The sequence below is a fragment of the Balaenoptera acutorostrata genome, chromosome 17 (assembly GCF_949987535.1).
Source record: "Balaenoptera acutorostrata chromosome 17, mBalAcu1.1, whole genome shotgun sequence".
NCBI classification, from domain to species: Eukaryota; Metazoa; Chordata; class Mammalia; order Artiodactyla; family Balaenopteridae; genus Balaenoptera; species Balaenoptera acutorostrata.
The window spans coordinates 49483039-49499566 of record NC_080080.1 but is presented as its reverse complement, the minus strand read 5'-3'; the positions used below and the strand labels follow the sequence as shown (position 1 = coordinate 49499566).

Below are 16528 nucleotides of genomic sequence, written 5' to 3'. Positions count from 1 at the left end.
TATTTTCCTTTATAGGTTATTTTGAGATACTAAATATAGTTTCCTGTGCTAATACAGTAAATTCTTGTTGCTTTTATCATCTTTTTTAACTAAAAAGAACCTTTACCTTTGAAATGCATGTTAAGATCTTGTATAGAATAGAAAAGTTCCTATTCTCTGTCTTCATTGCTGAATGATATCAGGACCCTCAAGAAATCATGGAACTTGTATTCCTCTCATCATATTCTTCACTTTTTTTTCTTCTCTGGAAGATCCAGATTTAATGAATCGTGTCTTTGGTATATGGTGTTTGTAATAGAGAAGGGGAAGAAATATGGTTCCATGTAAAAGCCAAACTAAATTAGCTGATAAAGGGAATTCTGATTCAGTTTTCTAGGTGAGATTTGAAAACATAGATGAAGACCTTAGGTGAAGTAAAAGGAGCACATAAGGAAGCAAGCTCAGAATACATTTTCTCCAGCACTGTATTCAAACCAGTATTTAGCCCAGTAGTTTGCAATTTGTGGGTTAGGTATAAGATGGACCACATCCCAATTTTTTTTTTTAACATTTCTCACTGTGGCACAGAAATAAACTTTGCTTCTCATAGTAATGCTTATTATCCTAGAAGATGTGCAACTGAAGTACTGTTTTTGCTTTTAGAGAATGAGTGGGAGGAATAAGAGTTTGTAGTGGCAAGTAGAAGTAGGATATACAGTTCCCCAGTCTTAATACCACCTCAAAGTGTATTAAAGACCCTGAAACTATGTACTGTGCTTGTTGGTATTGTATGAATAAGAGCAATCTTTAGAGGTTTATTCCCATGTACAAAACATTAATAATACTAATACACAGGGGTCATTTACTATGTGTCAGATACTGTTCTGAGTGCTTCACTTAGAATAACTAGTTTAATTTTCTCAGTACAACCCTGTGTTATGTTATTATCCCCAGTTTAAAGATGGGTAATCTGAGGCACAGAGAAATTAGAAAACTTGTCCAAGGTTGCACAGCTAATTAAGGGGTAGAAATGGAATGTAAATCTAAGTAATCAAGGCTCTAGAACCCATGTTCCAGAACACATATTATATTGCCTTTAGAAATCAATCCAACTTATCTTCATGTAGTGGCACCATGTTTCCTCTTGGTTTTTTCTAATTTTTTTTCTTAGACTTACCCTTTTATTATGATAATGTATGAAAGATTCATATAGGCTACCCCCTCCCTTTTTGGAGTGGGGCCATAATTTTTTTTTCATCTCAAATTCATCTAAACACTAAATAAATTATTTCTTCTCTTAAAGCTAGTAAACATTTTAAGAGTTAAATGATTGAACCACAAATGGTGTGCTGGATGGAGCTCATTCCACTCTGTTGACTCCTAAATTGTGCCGCATAAAGGTCTAAGTGATTTAAATTAAATGTCTTCAAAGTTTTCCTATACTCTTTTGTTCACTAAATATTGTTTCTGTTCTTATATTTTTGTCTCCCTTTAAAAAAAAAAACATTGGAACGTTTAGATACTTAGTTATAAGATATTGTGTATTGATAGTATCTGCACAAAATTTACAAGTGAAGTAAAACTGTAAAGGACATATCAAAAGTACAGAATGTTTGTCACTGATAATGCTTTAGGCACTCCTTGTCATGGACATAAATATGTTTTATATGCTAACTATACTATTGTCAACAGGTATTCTTTTAGTGGTAGGCATAAATCATATAATAATGAGTTATACTACATTGGAATTTTACTTATTTCAAAATTTAAGGATACTATTTTTAGCACATTATAAATAAGAACATATAAACCTGAGTTGTAAACAATACCCAGTGACAATCATATTAGATATGAGTAGTTTAGCAGTTCTGTGAGGTATAGGTAAATTTTGAAAGCACATGATATAAAGCTACTTGTCACAAAAAGTGAAGTGTATATACTCGTTCAGAATAAAAGGCAAAAATACTCCTGTTTAATTTTTCAAAACTTAGTCTCTTTTAAAATTTGTAATATTATGCTGAACTTCAAGTCAGTTTATATTGCTTTTAGAGTTGTTGGGTTCAGCACTATGGAATCCAATTTGTTAAGAAACTAATAGACTATTATAGAAATAAAATATTAATATATATAGCATTTACTCTGGTCTCATGTTTAAATATAATAAATATAAACAAAAACAATCAATTCTTGAATTTTTTTAAAGAGAAAATTTAAAAATTCAATTACTCTTTTCCCTTCCAGATTGCAGATTTTGGTTTATCAAAATGGCGCATGATGTCCCTCTCACAATCACGAAATAGTAAATCTGCACCAGAAGGAGGGACAATTATCTATATGCCACCTGAAAACTATGAACCTGGACAAAAATCAAGGGCTACTATCAAGCATGATATATATAGGTACACCATGTTACTTTTGCTCAGAGTTAACCTTGTCTAAAAAACAAGATTAATCAATCAGAATTTTGAAGCTACATTTTAAAAGTATGATTTTTATGCTTCTCTCATAAGTGTGGTGAAAATAAATTAGAGACAGTGGTTAATGTTTTTCAGATTAAAGATGCCTTGCTTTGGGAGTTCCCTAGTGGCCTAGTGGTTAGGATTTCAGTTTTCACTGCCGTGGCCCATGTTCAATCCCTGGTCAGGGAACTGAGATCCCACAAGCTGTGTGGTACGGCCAAAAAAAAATAAAAAATTAAAAATATGAAAATAAAGATGCCTTGCTTTTTTAAAAAAAAAATATTTATTTACTTATTTATTTGGTTGCGGCAGTGGGCTCCTTAGTTGCGGCACATGGGCTCCTTGATTGCAGCATGAGGGCTCCTTAGTTGCAGAATGCATGTGGGATCTGGTTCTCTGACCAGGGATCAAACTCGGACCCCCTGCATTGGGAGCACGGATTCTTAACCACTGTGCCACCAGGGAAGTCCCGATGCCTTGCCTTAAGCTACTTTTACATCCTTAAAAATTATTAAAGCATATCTTATTGTCCTATCAATTTATAATATTCAAGGGTTTTTATCATATGTGACCTTGATAGGGGGAGGGAAACAGTACAATTAACATTTAACACTACCAAAAGAGACAGTACTTACACCAGAAAAAGAGTCAATAGAATAGGGCTACATGAGACAGCCTTTTTTATTGCTCTTTATTTTGTGTGAATAATAGAATCATGTAATTAAAGGGCATAGCTTATCTAGGTGTTAAAGAATCATCCACAAGTTATCCTTGCCTATAACTTCAAGTTTTTATTACAGTAATTTCCTGATTTTTCAAATTGAATTAATTCCCTTTCAAAACAAAAGTGTATATGAATATTCATCATCTTGGTTCTATATAGTGATTCTTTAAGCAGCATTTCACTACATTATTACTTTAAAAAATGGTATCTCCACAGTCAGCTTTTAAAATCAGTACCATTTTAGTTTATTATGAATAGTTTATAAAGTACTATATGTATATTTTTATCTTAAACAGCTATGCAGTTATCACATGGGAAGTCTTATCTAGAAAACAGCCTTTTGAAGGTAAGTGTACTTTGACTTCCTTATTCTAGGTGACATCATATTGGTAAGTCATACTCAGAACTATCTGAATAAAGACCACTTATTTTAAATCTGCCTAACAGTCATTTTGTGGAAAACACACTAGAAAAACATAACAATTTATCAATGTGAATCCACTGTATGTTGGAAAGTACTGGATTAAGGATCAGAAAAATGTAGATTCTTCTTGTTCTGATAGTAATTAACTCTATTATAAGCCACTGAATCTCTTAAGTCCTCATTTTTTTTTCATCTGCAAAGTAAGAATTTTGAATTCTTATTTCTAAGATTCATTCCAACTATAAAATCGTTTGTATGAAAATTTAACTAGTGCTTCTTCTAAAGACCAGCAAACACTGAAGAATACTTCTCAAATTTTCTGATAATAGTGTCTCTTTCTTTACTTTGAGGTTCATTTCGGTCAGTTTGCTGTGTAACAACCTCAAAATCTCAGTAGTTTACAAACTAAACATTTATTTTTCATTCACATTCAGTTATTAGTTGCTGTGGCCCTTCTTGGCTCTGCTAGGTTCTGCTCAGCTCTGCTGAGCTCTGTTTTACTCTACTCTCTTCATACTCCATTGGCCAAATCAAATCGCATGGCCAAGCCCAGAATTAAAGAGGTGAAGATATAAACTCCTCCCATGAGAGGCAGCAAGTCTGGCAATAGCTGGGATATAAATATTCCTTTGACAGAAAGGGAAGTAATGAATTATTCCTAAGATTTTAAGATTCCCTCATGCTCATTTGGTTGGCTTTAGAATGTATTTAATATATTAAATCATAATATATTTCTAATGAATGAAATATATTTGTTTTGACAGAAGTCACCAATCCTTTGCAGATTATGTATAGTGTGTCACAAGGACATCGACCTGACACTAATGAAGAAAGTTTGCCATTTGATATACCTCATCGAGCACTTATGATCTCTCTAATAGAAAGTGGATGGGCGCAAAATCCAGATGAAAGACCGTCTTTCTTAAGTTAGTGTACAGTTTTAATCTGGACCTTTTGAATTACAAAAATAACAAATACGCTATAAATAAAATATTCCTTGAACAACTATACAAGTTAGATGACAAGCTCAAAGTTTTTTTTTAATTCAAAGTTGTTTTTATTTTATGAGATGAGCTTGAAGTGGTAAGGAGAGGCTGTTGACTATCATCATAAAAAGGTTAGAAATTTATTCCAAGTACAATGGAAAGCCATTAAAGTGAGTTTTTCAGGGAAATAACATGATTAAATTTAAGTTTAGGAGATATCACTCGCTGCTATGTATAAAATTGATTGGAGAAGGGCAAGAGTAGAATTTCCAGACCAATCCTGGAGATCGAAAAATCAGATAGAATTAAGATTTATTTCAGAGGTAGAATGAATCATGACCTAAATGTAAACATAGAAGAAAATCTTCATGATCTTGGGTTAAGCAAAGAGCTCTTATATATGACATCAGAAACAAGATCTGTTAAAAAAATTCTTTGATAATTGAACTTCAAAAAAATTGAAAAATTTTACACTTCAAAAGATGCTATAGAAAATGAAAAGACAAGCTGTAGACTGGGAATCTTCTTTCCAACTAAAAAAAAAACAAATATATTTTCCATTCAAAACTTATGTCTAGTGCTCATCAGCATTGTATTTTAAAAAAATCAAAAGTTGCTCTAATAATGGATTAACATTTTATCTCTTATCTCCCAGAGCCATGTAATAGGGTGTGTGTGTGTGTATGTATGTGTATATATATGTATACATATGTATGTATGTATTGGCTTAGCCAAAAAGTTTGTTTGGGTTCTTCTATAAGATCTTAAAAAAACCTGAACGAACTTTTTGGCTATCCCAATATATATCTCCTTTGTCCCCAGTGCCACTTCCAAACTGTAATTTCTTCTCCATTCCCTAAAGACTCCAGCTCTTCTGAAGATCATGCCATTAGGCAGTACTTCTCTACAAACTTCCTGGTTTTTCCCTATTGTTCATTGCAGAACAGTGGTTTTTGGCTTACTGACTTCTACATCCTGCATTGATCAGTGCTGCTGAATATTTGAGAGGAACGCTCTGCGGATCTCTGGAGTTCTCTCTTTGTGTACCTCTCCTCTTTGGTGCTTTGTCCTATAAACTCTATCTGCCTCCGTCTACCCTAACTCCCAGCCCTGTCTCTTCAACTCTGAGCTTCCACTGGGCCCCGCCTTACTTCCCTACCCTGTAGTATAGCTGGAAACTCTCCCAAGGCAGTAAGCTTGGGTAGTCAGGCTGTCATAAGGCTGACCTGCGTTGTTTCCTATCACTTAGAGATCACTGTCCTTTGTTGCCTGATATCTAGTGTCTTGAAAACCACTGTTTCATGCATTTTATCTGGCTAATGGTTGTTTAAGGCAGGAGGGTGAATTGGTCCTTGTTGCTTCATCTTGGCCAGAAATGGAATTCATTGTTTTCTTTTTAAATTAATGGCTAAAACTGGGCACTAAACACTACTTAGCAATTCTGTTATGTTTCTCAAATACATCTACTATTCCATTCTCATAGATCACCTGTTCTTAAGTTGTGGTGCAGGGACCTCTGGAGGTGGGGTTGGTTCCTGAGACTTATAAGGGGTTCATAAAATCAAAACTTTTCAAAATAATAAATATTAAAGTATTATCTTCCCTTTTTACTCTCATCCTCTGGAAAAATCTTTCCAGAGACTAAATTAAGTTTGATGATATCATTGCTCCAACAGATAATGGAATGTGTTTTCATATACTCTGATGTGTTAAAATTTTGTTTTAATCTAATGTAGTAAATATCAATAGATATGATCAACATATACAAAAGCTCTTAATAATTTTGAAGAGTTCTGAGACCCAAAAGTTTGAGAATTACAGACTTAGATGATCATCTTGTACTACTGTAGGAGATGCGTAAGTCCCATACGTCATGTTTCCAAAGTGAAGATGAAATTCCATTTCAATCCCCAGAAGGAAAGCATGGGAGGAACATTTCTAGGTCCTATCTGCCCCTCAGCACTCCTCCTCATCTGTTAGTTTTAGAGAAAAAGAAAGCACACTTATCTAGTCCCTTCTCAGTTTTCTCCTCCTTTTAGAAGTAAGCTTGTCTAAAGAATGCACATTTTGTGCTTCCCCATATGGAAGCAGATGAGGCCTGTAGCTGAGTGAGTAAAACTGTCAACTGAAGGGACAAAGTATTACTAAGCCCATATGCTACAGATCTAAAAAGGGACATATTCCAATTAGCTTTATCAGTAATAAAGGTGATATTTTGATCATCATCTATCATTATTGTGTGGCCTTTCTTAATAGATTCTGAACTTAGGAAGAGAAGACAGGGGTAATGCATATTGTACCTTATCTTCCCTTCTTAAACCTCCTACACTCTATGTTCTGTATTTCTTTTGAGCATTGAGAAAGTAGAAACCATGAGAGAGCACTCCCTCATAGTTTCACTACCAGATCTATAAACTTAATTGTACTTGACCTGTCTTTCCTGCTTTATCTCTTTTACAGTGGGAAAAAAGTGTACTTATACAATTGTAAACAGTATTACTTGCGCTCTGGATGCCATTCCCTTACTCTCTCCAGCATTCTGTTCCTTATATTCTCTCTCTGCTCTTGCATTGCCAATCTCTGCCTGTCTACTGGATCGTTCATCTGTCATACAGATCTATGCTATTATTATATCCTATCTTTATATAGGAAAAAAATTCTTGACCCCATATCATCCTTCAGCTACCACCTCATTTTTCTACTCCCATTTAGATCTAAACACCTTGTAGGAATTGTCCATACTTATTGTCTCTACTTCTTCATCTCTAATTCAATTTTTAACAAACTTGCATCAGTCTTCTGTTTTCATATCTCCACTAAAGCTGCATTTGTTCAAGTTACCAAGGATGGCAATTTTGGAAAATACTGCTTATCTTACTTGGCCTCTCAGCAGATTAGATATGGCTGACTCTTCCCTCCTTGAAACTTTCCCTCTGATAGCTTCCAAGACACAAGAGACCATACTCCCTATTATCCTCTCTTCCTCTATCTCTTTTTTTCTTCCTCTGCTCAGTTTCTAACTGTTGGAATGCCTCAGAGCTCTAATATGGGTCCTTTACTGTTTGCCATCTGTACTTTCCCCCTAGATGATCCAGACCAGACCATGGCTTTTATACCATCTATATGTTAGTGATGCTCAGTTTTATATCCAGAGCCCTGGCCTCTCCCTTAAGCAACAGGTCCATATATTATTGTAGTAATAGTGGTAATTATGATTGTTTCTACTCGTTGGCTATTATGAATCATGCTGCTATGACTGTTCATGTGCAAGTCTGTGTGTGAACATATATGTTTTCATTTCTCTCAGGTAACTACCTGAGTGGAATTGCTTGGTTGTATGGTAAATTTATCTTTCATTTTTAAGAAACTGCCAAACTGTCTTCCATAGTGGCTGCATCATGATACATTCCCACCAGCAATGTGTGAGGTTTTCTGTTTCTCTACATCATTGTCAATACTTGTTATTTTCTGTCTTTTTAATTATACCTATTTTAGTGGGTATGGAGTGATGCCTCATTGTAGTGTTAATTTGCATCTCCTAATGACTAATGGTGTTTAAGCATATTTTCATGTGCTTTTTAGCTATTTGTGTGTCTCCTTTGGTGAAATTCAATCTTTTACCCATTTTTAAATTGGTTTGTTTGTCTTAAGTTGTTAGAGTTCTTTTTATATTCTAGATATAAGTTCTTTAGCAGATACATGATAGGTAAAAGTGTTCTCCTAGTCTGGGGCTTATCTTTTTGTTTTTCTAAATAGCATCTTTTTAAATGCCAAAGGTTTCACTTTTTTTGAAGTCCCATTATCAAAAAATTTTTATGGATCCTGTTTCTGATGCCATATCTAAGGATTATTTGCCAAACTCAAGGTCATGAAGATTTTCACCTATATTTACATTTAGGTGCATAGTCCATTTCAAGTTAATTCTATGTATGTTGTGAGGTAAGAATCTAAATTTTTCTGTTTTTGTGTGGATATCCAACTGTCCTAGTACCATATGTCGAAAAGACTATCCTTTCCTCATTGAATTGCCTTGGCAACTTTGTCAAAAAACAATTGCCCATACTTGTAAGAGCTTTAGACTCTCAATAATGTTCCATTGATCTATCTTTAGATATGTCTATCTTTATGCCTGTACTAAACACTCTTAAGACAGTTGAATGTCATCAGTTTGGGGAAAAATTTACTTAGGGCCTTATCAGTTAAATATTAGCGTTTATGTTTTTCATTTTAATGGTTATAAGCAACCTGAACTCATTTTTTTTTTTCTGAACTCATTTTATTTATCTTATTTAGAATGTTTAATAGAACTTGAACCAGTTCTGAAAACATTTGAAGAGATAACTTTTCTTGAAGCTGTTATTCAACTAAAGAAAACAAAGGTAAATTGTTAAATGTAATACCGGAAATTAGAATGTTAAATCATGGAGAGTTTTAGTTTAGTTTAATTTAGTTTTTTTCTACATACCTTCCACAGATACAAGCTACAGTACTGGGGCAGTAGTTATCAGAGAGTATGAACGCTGTCTTGAATCTGTCACCAAAGAACTTTTCCATTTCATTCAAACAGCCACCTCCAGATTTCAAGGGATTTTCAGACCTCTCATATAGCAAATGTAAATTTAAGATGTGTAATGAGTGCCAGTTGTATACAGTTAATGCCCTAAATTACTACAGTTGTTGTTGTTTTAAATCTATGTTTATTTCTCTGAAGTTTTGATATATAGAGAGTAAAAGATGTCTGGGTTATTGCACTTTATTGCCAAGTTAAGCTGTAGAATTTTTATTAATAATTGAGGCCCAAATGTGTATTTTCTATGGCTTGTTTATATCTTTTTGTTTTCCTACTCAAACACTCCATGTTGCATAGACCAAAGTAGCAGTTGATATGAATTACCTAGAACAATTGTCTTATTTACTCATTCTGCTCTTGTAGATCAGAAAAACAATTGAAGGAACCCATTACTGCAAGGTTTTCTTGCTGCTATCAAAAATTGTTTAGAAAGCAACTACAGTCCTTTAGGGACAAAGTTAGCCTAGTTTAACACTTTCTGGGTTTCATTAAGTTGCATTTGAGATATGATAATAAAAACCATCAGTTATTAGCCAATCTCTTAGGTTGTGAACAGGCATAATCTACAATTGATTTATCACTAAATGACATTGCTTGCCTCTTGCAGTTTGCTGTATCTGTTAACATAATCTTTGGTTTAAAAGGGAAGTGCATAAAGGAAACAACTGCCCTTAACCAAACTTAAAATTGATGGTGGCAATATTAGTGCCTGAGTTTTTTAAGGAACTGAGGAGGAACTGTGCTTTAATCCTTTGATAAGTTTTCATTGACTTCTCCGCTTCTGAGTAGGTAGTCTTTTCCAGAACATTCCAATCTCTCCACTTCTTAGTAGATACAAACTTCTGTTAACATTTATTTTTGCTTTGTCTTTTCAGTTCCCTTTTCTCTCTTCACAACTTTCTCCTCTTCTGCCAAGCAAAGGTGGATAGAAGCGTCTGTTTTCTTGGTTCTAAGAAACTGAACTGGAAGAGAACCAATTCAGTTCCTTTTTTTGTCCCCAACCAACTTAAATACTAGGATCTATATTTAAAACTGTGAATTTGGGGGAGAAATTTTGCTTCTTAAATAAAGTAATTTTGTGTATACTTTTAAATACTTGAGTATCATTTAATAGCATTACTTTCTTTGGTCACTGTTTTAAAGTTGCTGTATTGTTTTCACTCAGAGTTGTTGTTATTTTTTTTCTTTTTTTTTTTAAATCCTTGTGTTAATTCTGTAAAACTGTTAGGGAAAGAATATCATCTCCATTTTATAGATGAGATAACTGAGGTATAGGGAAGTGAGTCACATAACACTCTACACAGCTAACTAATGGCAGGGCCAAGGGTAGAATGCAAATTTATTAAGATAATAAGATTTTTCATAAAGAAATTTCTGAAAACAAAGATCACAGTTTAGGGTGACTTGTTTTGTTTGAGTTTCCTACATTTTTTTCAGTTCTTTGAACTGGCTCCTATAATTCATGTTTTCACAAATAGTATCTCTTATGTCTTGAGCAGTAAAAACTGAATCAAAAAAAGTTTTTCTTTGATATGTCATTTTATTTCTTTCTAGGGACTGACTCACTAGTTCATAAATAATTTGAATTATCATTAACTGATCGGTTATGAAAAGTGATGTTAGTAATTAATGATACTGTATAACAAGAAATATTTTAATAAATTTAAAAGAACAGAAGAAATTTATATAACAGAAATGGATCCAAAGATGAATTTTAAAGGTTCATATAAAAATGTATTTAACAAATGTTCACTGGACTGCTGTGTGTAAAGTACTATGCCCCATAGATTATATACATAGATGAATAGTAGTTTTTTTCTCAAAACTTCTTAGACATGTTATGGAGCAGACAGTTGTTGAGTATGAATAATGAAGGGCTGGGTGTGGATCCCACCAATTTCTAAAGTTCTGTAGAGCATTTGACGTTATGTTGGTTTGGGGAAGAAAAGCAGACTAATGGTTTTGTTTTTAAATCACTCAATAGTGATGGCAGCTAATCCAAGTCTGGCTTAAAGAGACAGGAGTGAATCACTAAACAATTTTAGTACAAAGGCATAGTGTTTAAATAAATCATCTGTTTAATAGCTACCATTTATTGAATGCTTACAAAGTAATCTTAGGGCCTCTGCATATATTATAATCCTTCTTACAGTGATCCTGCAAAATATGTATTCTCATCTCCAGTTTACAGATAAGTAAACTAAGTTTAAGTCTCATGCCCAAAGTCAAACAGGTATCCTGGGATCTAAACCAGATCTCATTGGCCCCCATTGTTCCATTAGGGCACTCTGCCTCCTTTAATTAGTCCAGCCCTCAATTTCTTATCTATAAAATGAAAATAATAATAGTACTTAGAATCATGGTGCCTAAATTATAGTAAATGCTTAATAATTATGGATAGATAGATACACACACAAATTGAAATATATTAAGTACCTAGTTTGAACCAGATACTTTATATTCATTATCTCAATCTCTAGAATGATCCTGCATGTAGATATTATTCCATTTTAAAGGATGAATTTGCTCAAGGTTACCAGTTAATATGAGGCAGGATTCAAAGACTGTGTCTCTAAAGTTATTTCCCCTATTCTACACTATCTCTACCTTTAAGTTAGATATTATATTCTCAACTGATTGAGATTTTCTTTCTATTGATTTTGTATAAACATATAAAATATGTTAAGTAGATTGTATTTTACTCATATAATTTTCTAATTATCTCTAATTCAAGTACATATATTCATTCTTATTACAGAGTGCTTCAAGTACCATTCACTTATGTGACAAGAAGAAAATGGAGTTATCTCCGAACATACCTGTAAATTATGGTCCGCAGGAGGTAAAAATAATTATGTTGATTAAACTCAAAATGTGAGCAGAATATGAGAAATCATTTAGTCTATCTCAGTCTTTTATAGATGGGAAGCTAAAGTCCAGGGAGATTTTAGGATTTTAGAATGGGAATCTCCAATTTGAAATCCAGCTCTTCTGATTCTTAGTTCATTGTTCATCTCATCAAATCACAGTCCTTTCTTTCTTGGGCATTGACTTCTATCCCTGTCCTTGTTTTATGTAATGGATGGTGTTCCAGGGTAGTACATAGACAAATCATTGGTACAGTTCTGCCACTATATTTATACCTTCTTATTCAAATGTAAAAAAGCTATAATACCTGCCTTGTTCTTAACCTCTTACAATGATTAATAGAAAGAAAATGTCATTTGTGTGGCTATCCAAAAAGAAGGATTTCTTTAGTAGCATTTATTCAGAATTATTTCATATTAATGATTTCTTTTAAGAATATATAAGATATGTTCTCTTTACAGATTCAGAAAAGTAATAATACCTTCAAAATGAATCTTAAAACACAGTATTTAGTCTTTGAATCACCTTTATATTCACTATCTCATCACTGGATCTTTGAGCCCATACATGCTCATTTTTAGATAAATACACAGAAAAAGAACCTGAGAGCCAAATTATTTAAATGCCTTGTCGAAGCTTAGGTAGTAATTCCATGACAGAGCTAGGATTGGATCCAACTTCTATATTACTTTTTCCATGGATTCCCACTCCTCCATGTTGAAGGAACCTGAGGCATTGAGAATAGGCATGTGCTCTAAATCAGTAGGTAATCAGAGTTGCAGATCTCAAATTTCTCATGAGCTGGACAGAGTCTCTGAGATTATGTACAAAATATTGAAAAAATAATGATTTCTAATATATTTAACTATTGCCCCACCCATCCAATTGACCTGATAAAGAAATCAAGTTCACTTTTTTTGTTACTTCACATATGTGTTTAATTTTGTAAAGTGTAATTTGTATTAGTTTTGATTCTTTGTTTATAATAAGCCAAAAGCAGGAACTGTTTAGAAATTAAAGCTGTATAACTTTTAAAATGATTTTTCATTAACCTAAGTCATTTATCTTCTATTTATTTTAGGAATCATGTGGATCCTCTCAGCTCCATAAAACTAGTGTTTCTCCTGGAACTTCAAGGTCCCTGTCAGCTCCTCAAGACAATGATTTTTTATCTAGTATGTAAATTTTTCAGTCAGTATTACTTGCAAGTTTTCAGTTTTCTTTCAAGATCATAATCTCGCAAACAGTCTTGGTTTGTATGGAACATGTCTTTCATTTGCATTTATAACTCATTTTTTAAAAGTGACAGTCTAAAGATGTGAAAATAGTAGTGGGATGTTAAACAAATTATTTAAGTATTAAAAGCATTATGTTAGACACTACAGAAAGATATTTTTAAAAATCTCTTGTAAGAAACAGGAGAAATGTTTCTAAGTCACCATAATATTAGACAAAGAGCAATGTATTGTAAAAGATATAGGGATATAGAACTATGGTAGTATAGTGGAAGAGTAACATTTTTTACAAAGTACTGTCACAACAACCTTGTGAGGGAGATATTCCTCATTTTACAGATTCTTAAGATCAAGACTTCTGGATCACATAGTTAGTAGCTGGCAAATCCAAGATTCGAAGCCAGGTCTTTTTGATAAATATTTTCATGTCACTACTACACCATGTTATCATCATGAAGAAATTATTTCTGGCTGAAGGTTGGACCTATAGTTATAAAGGATGGGCATTCCAGGCAAAAGGAACAGCATAGAGGCAAAGAAGCAAGAAAACAGAGAACAGTGAGTAGTTGGGTTTAGCTGGTGAAGAGGGTGAATGAAAGGTGATAAAAGATCAGGAGGGTGGAGTCATATCATGATGAATTCTAATACTATGCTAAGCCAGTCAGGCTCTTTTGCTTGGGTAGGGAGCAATTACTGCAAATTTTTGAGCAAGGGTGTGACATGATAAAATTTTTTGCTTTAGGAATATTTATCCTGGCTGGAATATGTAGGATATTTTGGAAGGGAAAAGGAGATTCAAGGTGGGGAGACCAGTTAGGAGACAATTGGTCTATTATTGTACTACAGATGAGAGATAATGAGACCTGCTCCAGAGTGTGAAGGAGAGAATAGTGTGAGAGATGTTACAGAGGACACACTTTTCACTTGCAGGAAGGAAGAGAGAAAACAAGATAAAGCTGAACAAGTTTAGCTGGAAGAACATTGGTGCTATTAACAGAAATAGGAGTTGAAACACGTTTTAAAGTTAAGATGAATAATTAAGTTTTTAATTTTTTTTCTTTTTTAATTTGAGCTGTTGAAAATGTAAGGTTCACTGAAGACAGAAAATTTAATTACATGGATTTGGGAAGGGAGGTGACAATTGAGGCCCTGAGGTTGAATAAGTTTACCAAAGGAGAGTGTAAAAAGACACATCATATGTAAATTTAGAGGACACATTTGAAGTGCAGAAGGAGGAAGATGACACAGAAGAAAAAATATGGTACCACACGAAGAAGTAAAATTCTATGATTTATAATTTACATAAGACAGAAATATGGTAAAAACATTAAGCATAAACCTTTTTGTTCCAAAAAATATTTACTTGTGGAATTAGGTTTATGAACCAGCTTATGCAGTAAAAAATTAAGAGACACTGAATACTACCCTCTCTATGACCTGGATGTTCATATTTTAGCTAATAGGAGTAGCTAAGGAATATTCTACCCTTAATGAAAATGTTGTGTTTTATAGGAAAAACTCAAGACTTTTCTGTGATGCATCAATGTCCAGTAAATCACAGTTGTGACAGTAACATTTCTGTGGCTCAAAGAGCAACATTCTGTGATCACAGGGCTGCTCCATGCTCTTTAGCAATAATAAATCCACTCTCAGCTGAGGGAAATTCAGGTAAATATGTACTATGAGATACTTTGTAAATGATGCCATTTATCTCACAACCATATGTTCAGTAGATCTGCTATACGATGTTTTATTTGTCTTTATTTCTTCAGTATGATATATACATACCATAAGTAGGAAAGCACTTCCAATCCCCGAAGACATGAGTGTTGATATGTAATAATAGGCCAAAGTGGTATTCCATGAACATCTATCTAGGGAGGGAGTGCTAAGAGGAGGTGTGACTTAATATGTTACTAAAGGTAAATATATTTTTGTTTATCAAATATGCAAGTATTCTTTATGTTTAAAAAAAAACCTGAGAAAAAGTGACATTTGCCCCCATGATTTATAGTGTATAAAAATGCAGTGCTTTTTCTTGGAGGGAAAGGGAAGAGATAACCCAACTATCTGAATGTTTCTTGAAAATAAATAGCATCCCTCAAAATACTGGTGTTCCATATGAGCACAATCATAGTAAAGTTAGGTTTTATGCCTTATTATTTTGTTTTTCATCTAATGTTACTCATAGCTATATATCTGTCCCCACCTTCTTACTTGTCATCCCTTGCTTTTCTACAGAGCGATTTCAGCCTGGTATAACCCAACAGTGGATCCAGAGTAAAAGGGAAGATATTGTGAACCAAATGACTGAAGCCTGCCTTAATCAATCTCTAGATGCCCTCCTGTCCAGGGATTTGATCATGAAGGAGGACTATGAACTCATTAGTACCAAACCTACAAGGACCTCAAAAGTCAGACAATTATTGGATACTAGTGACATCCAAGGAGAAGAATTTGCCAAAGTTATAGTACAAAAATTGAAAGATAACAAGCAAATGGGTCTTCAGCCTTACCCAGAAATACTTGTGGTTTCTCAATCTCCATCTTTAAATTTATTTCACAATAAAAGCCTATAAGTAACTCTTTTTCAAGAAGAAAAGTCAGTGCATAAAAGGGTATTTTATATTTCTTTTGCCTTGATAATGTTGTTTTTATGAGATTCATATGAATATTAGAAACTTTAATGAAATTTCTTCTTCAGATAAATATTAGTCTCCTTCCAAGACATTATAGTATTTTTAAAATTAATACAGTAGAAAGTTTGATTTTTGCTGCATAGTTCAATTCTTTTTGTCTCTGGTTAATTGATGCTATTTTTTCAATGTAATAATTATATTTTTATTGTACAAAACAGTGTCTTCAGGTTTCATGTGTTTCTCATGGAAACCATTTTCACATATACTTTCTTTGTGGATTATTTATTGTTTAAGATGCTTGACTTTCTGAAGACTTAAAGAAACTTTTAAATGTTATTTATTGAGTTCTTTAGAAAATTGTTTCAAAGATAAGGAATGCAAAGTGTATAAAGAAAAAATCCTTCAACATGTGTTTCTACTTCTATTTCTAGCCTCAACTAACAACCAAGGTAACAACCAAAGTTAACAGCATGATGTGTATCGTTCTATCCCTTTCTTCCTGCTCATATTTAAAGTATATGCCCGGGGGGGACCTTCAAGATGGTGGAGGAGTAAGACGTGGAGATCACCTTCCTCCCCACAAATACATCAAAAATACATCTACATGTGGAACAACTCCTGCAGAACACCTACTGAACACTGGC

At 33.5% G+C, this 16528-nt stretch overlaps 1 protein-coding gene across 2 annotated transcripts in view; it reads left to right on the top strand.

Annotated features, from left to right (window-relative positions):
- RIPK2 (receptor interacting serine/threonine kinase 2) overlaps positions 1-16282 on the top strand; it is a 31009-nt gene extending 14727 nt beyond the window's left edge. For both annotated transcript variants that reach the window (XM_007182112.3, XM_057532170.1), the window contains 8 exons: positions 2221-2378; positions 3459-3508; positions 4351-4512; positions 8866-8951; positions 11901-11984; positions 13092-13185; positions 14758-14913; positions 15487-16282. In XM_007182112.3, coding sequence (XP_007182174.1) covers positions 2221-2378; positions 3459-3508; positions 4351-4512; positions 8866-8951; positions 11901-11984; positions 13092-13185; positions 14758-14913; positions 15487-15824 — 1128 coding nt within the window. In that variant the 3' untranslated portion in view covers positions 15825-16282. The remainder of the gene's footprint in view (positions 1-2220; positions 2379-3458; positions 3509-4350; positions 4513-8865; positions 8952-11900; positions 11985-13091; positions 13186-14757; positions 14914-15486) is intronic.
- The last annotated feature ends 246 nt before the right edge of the window (positions 16283-16528 follow it).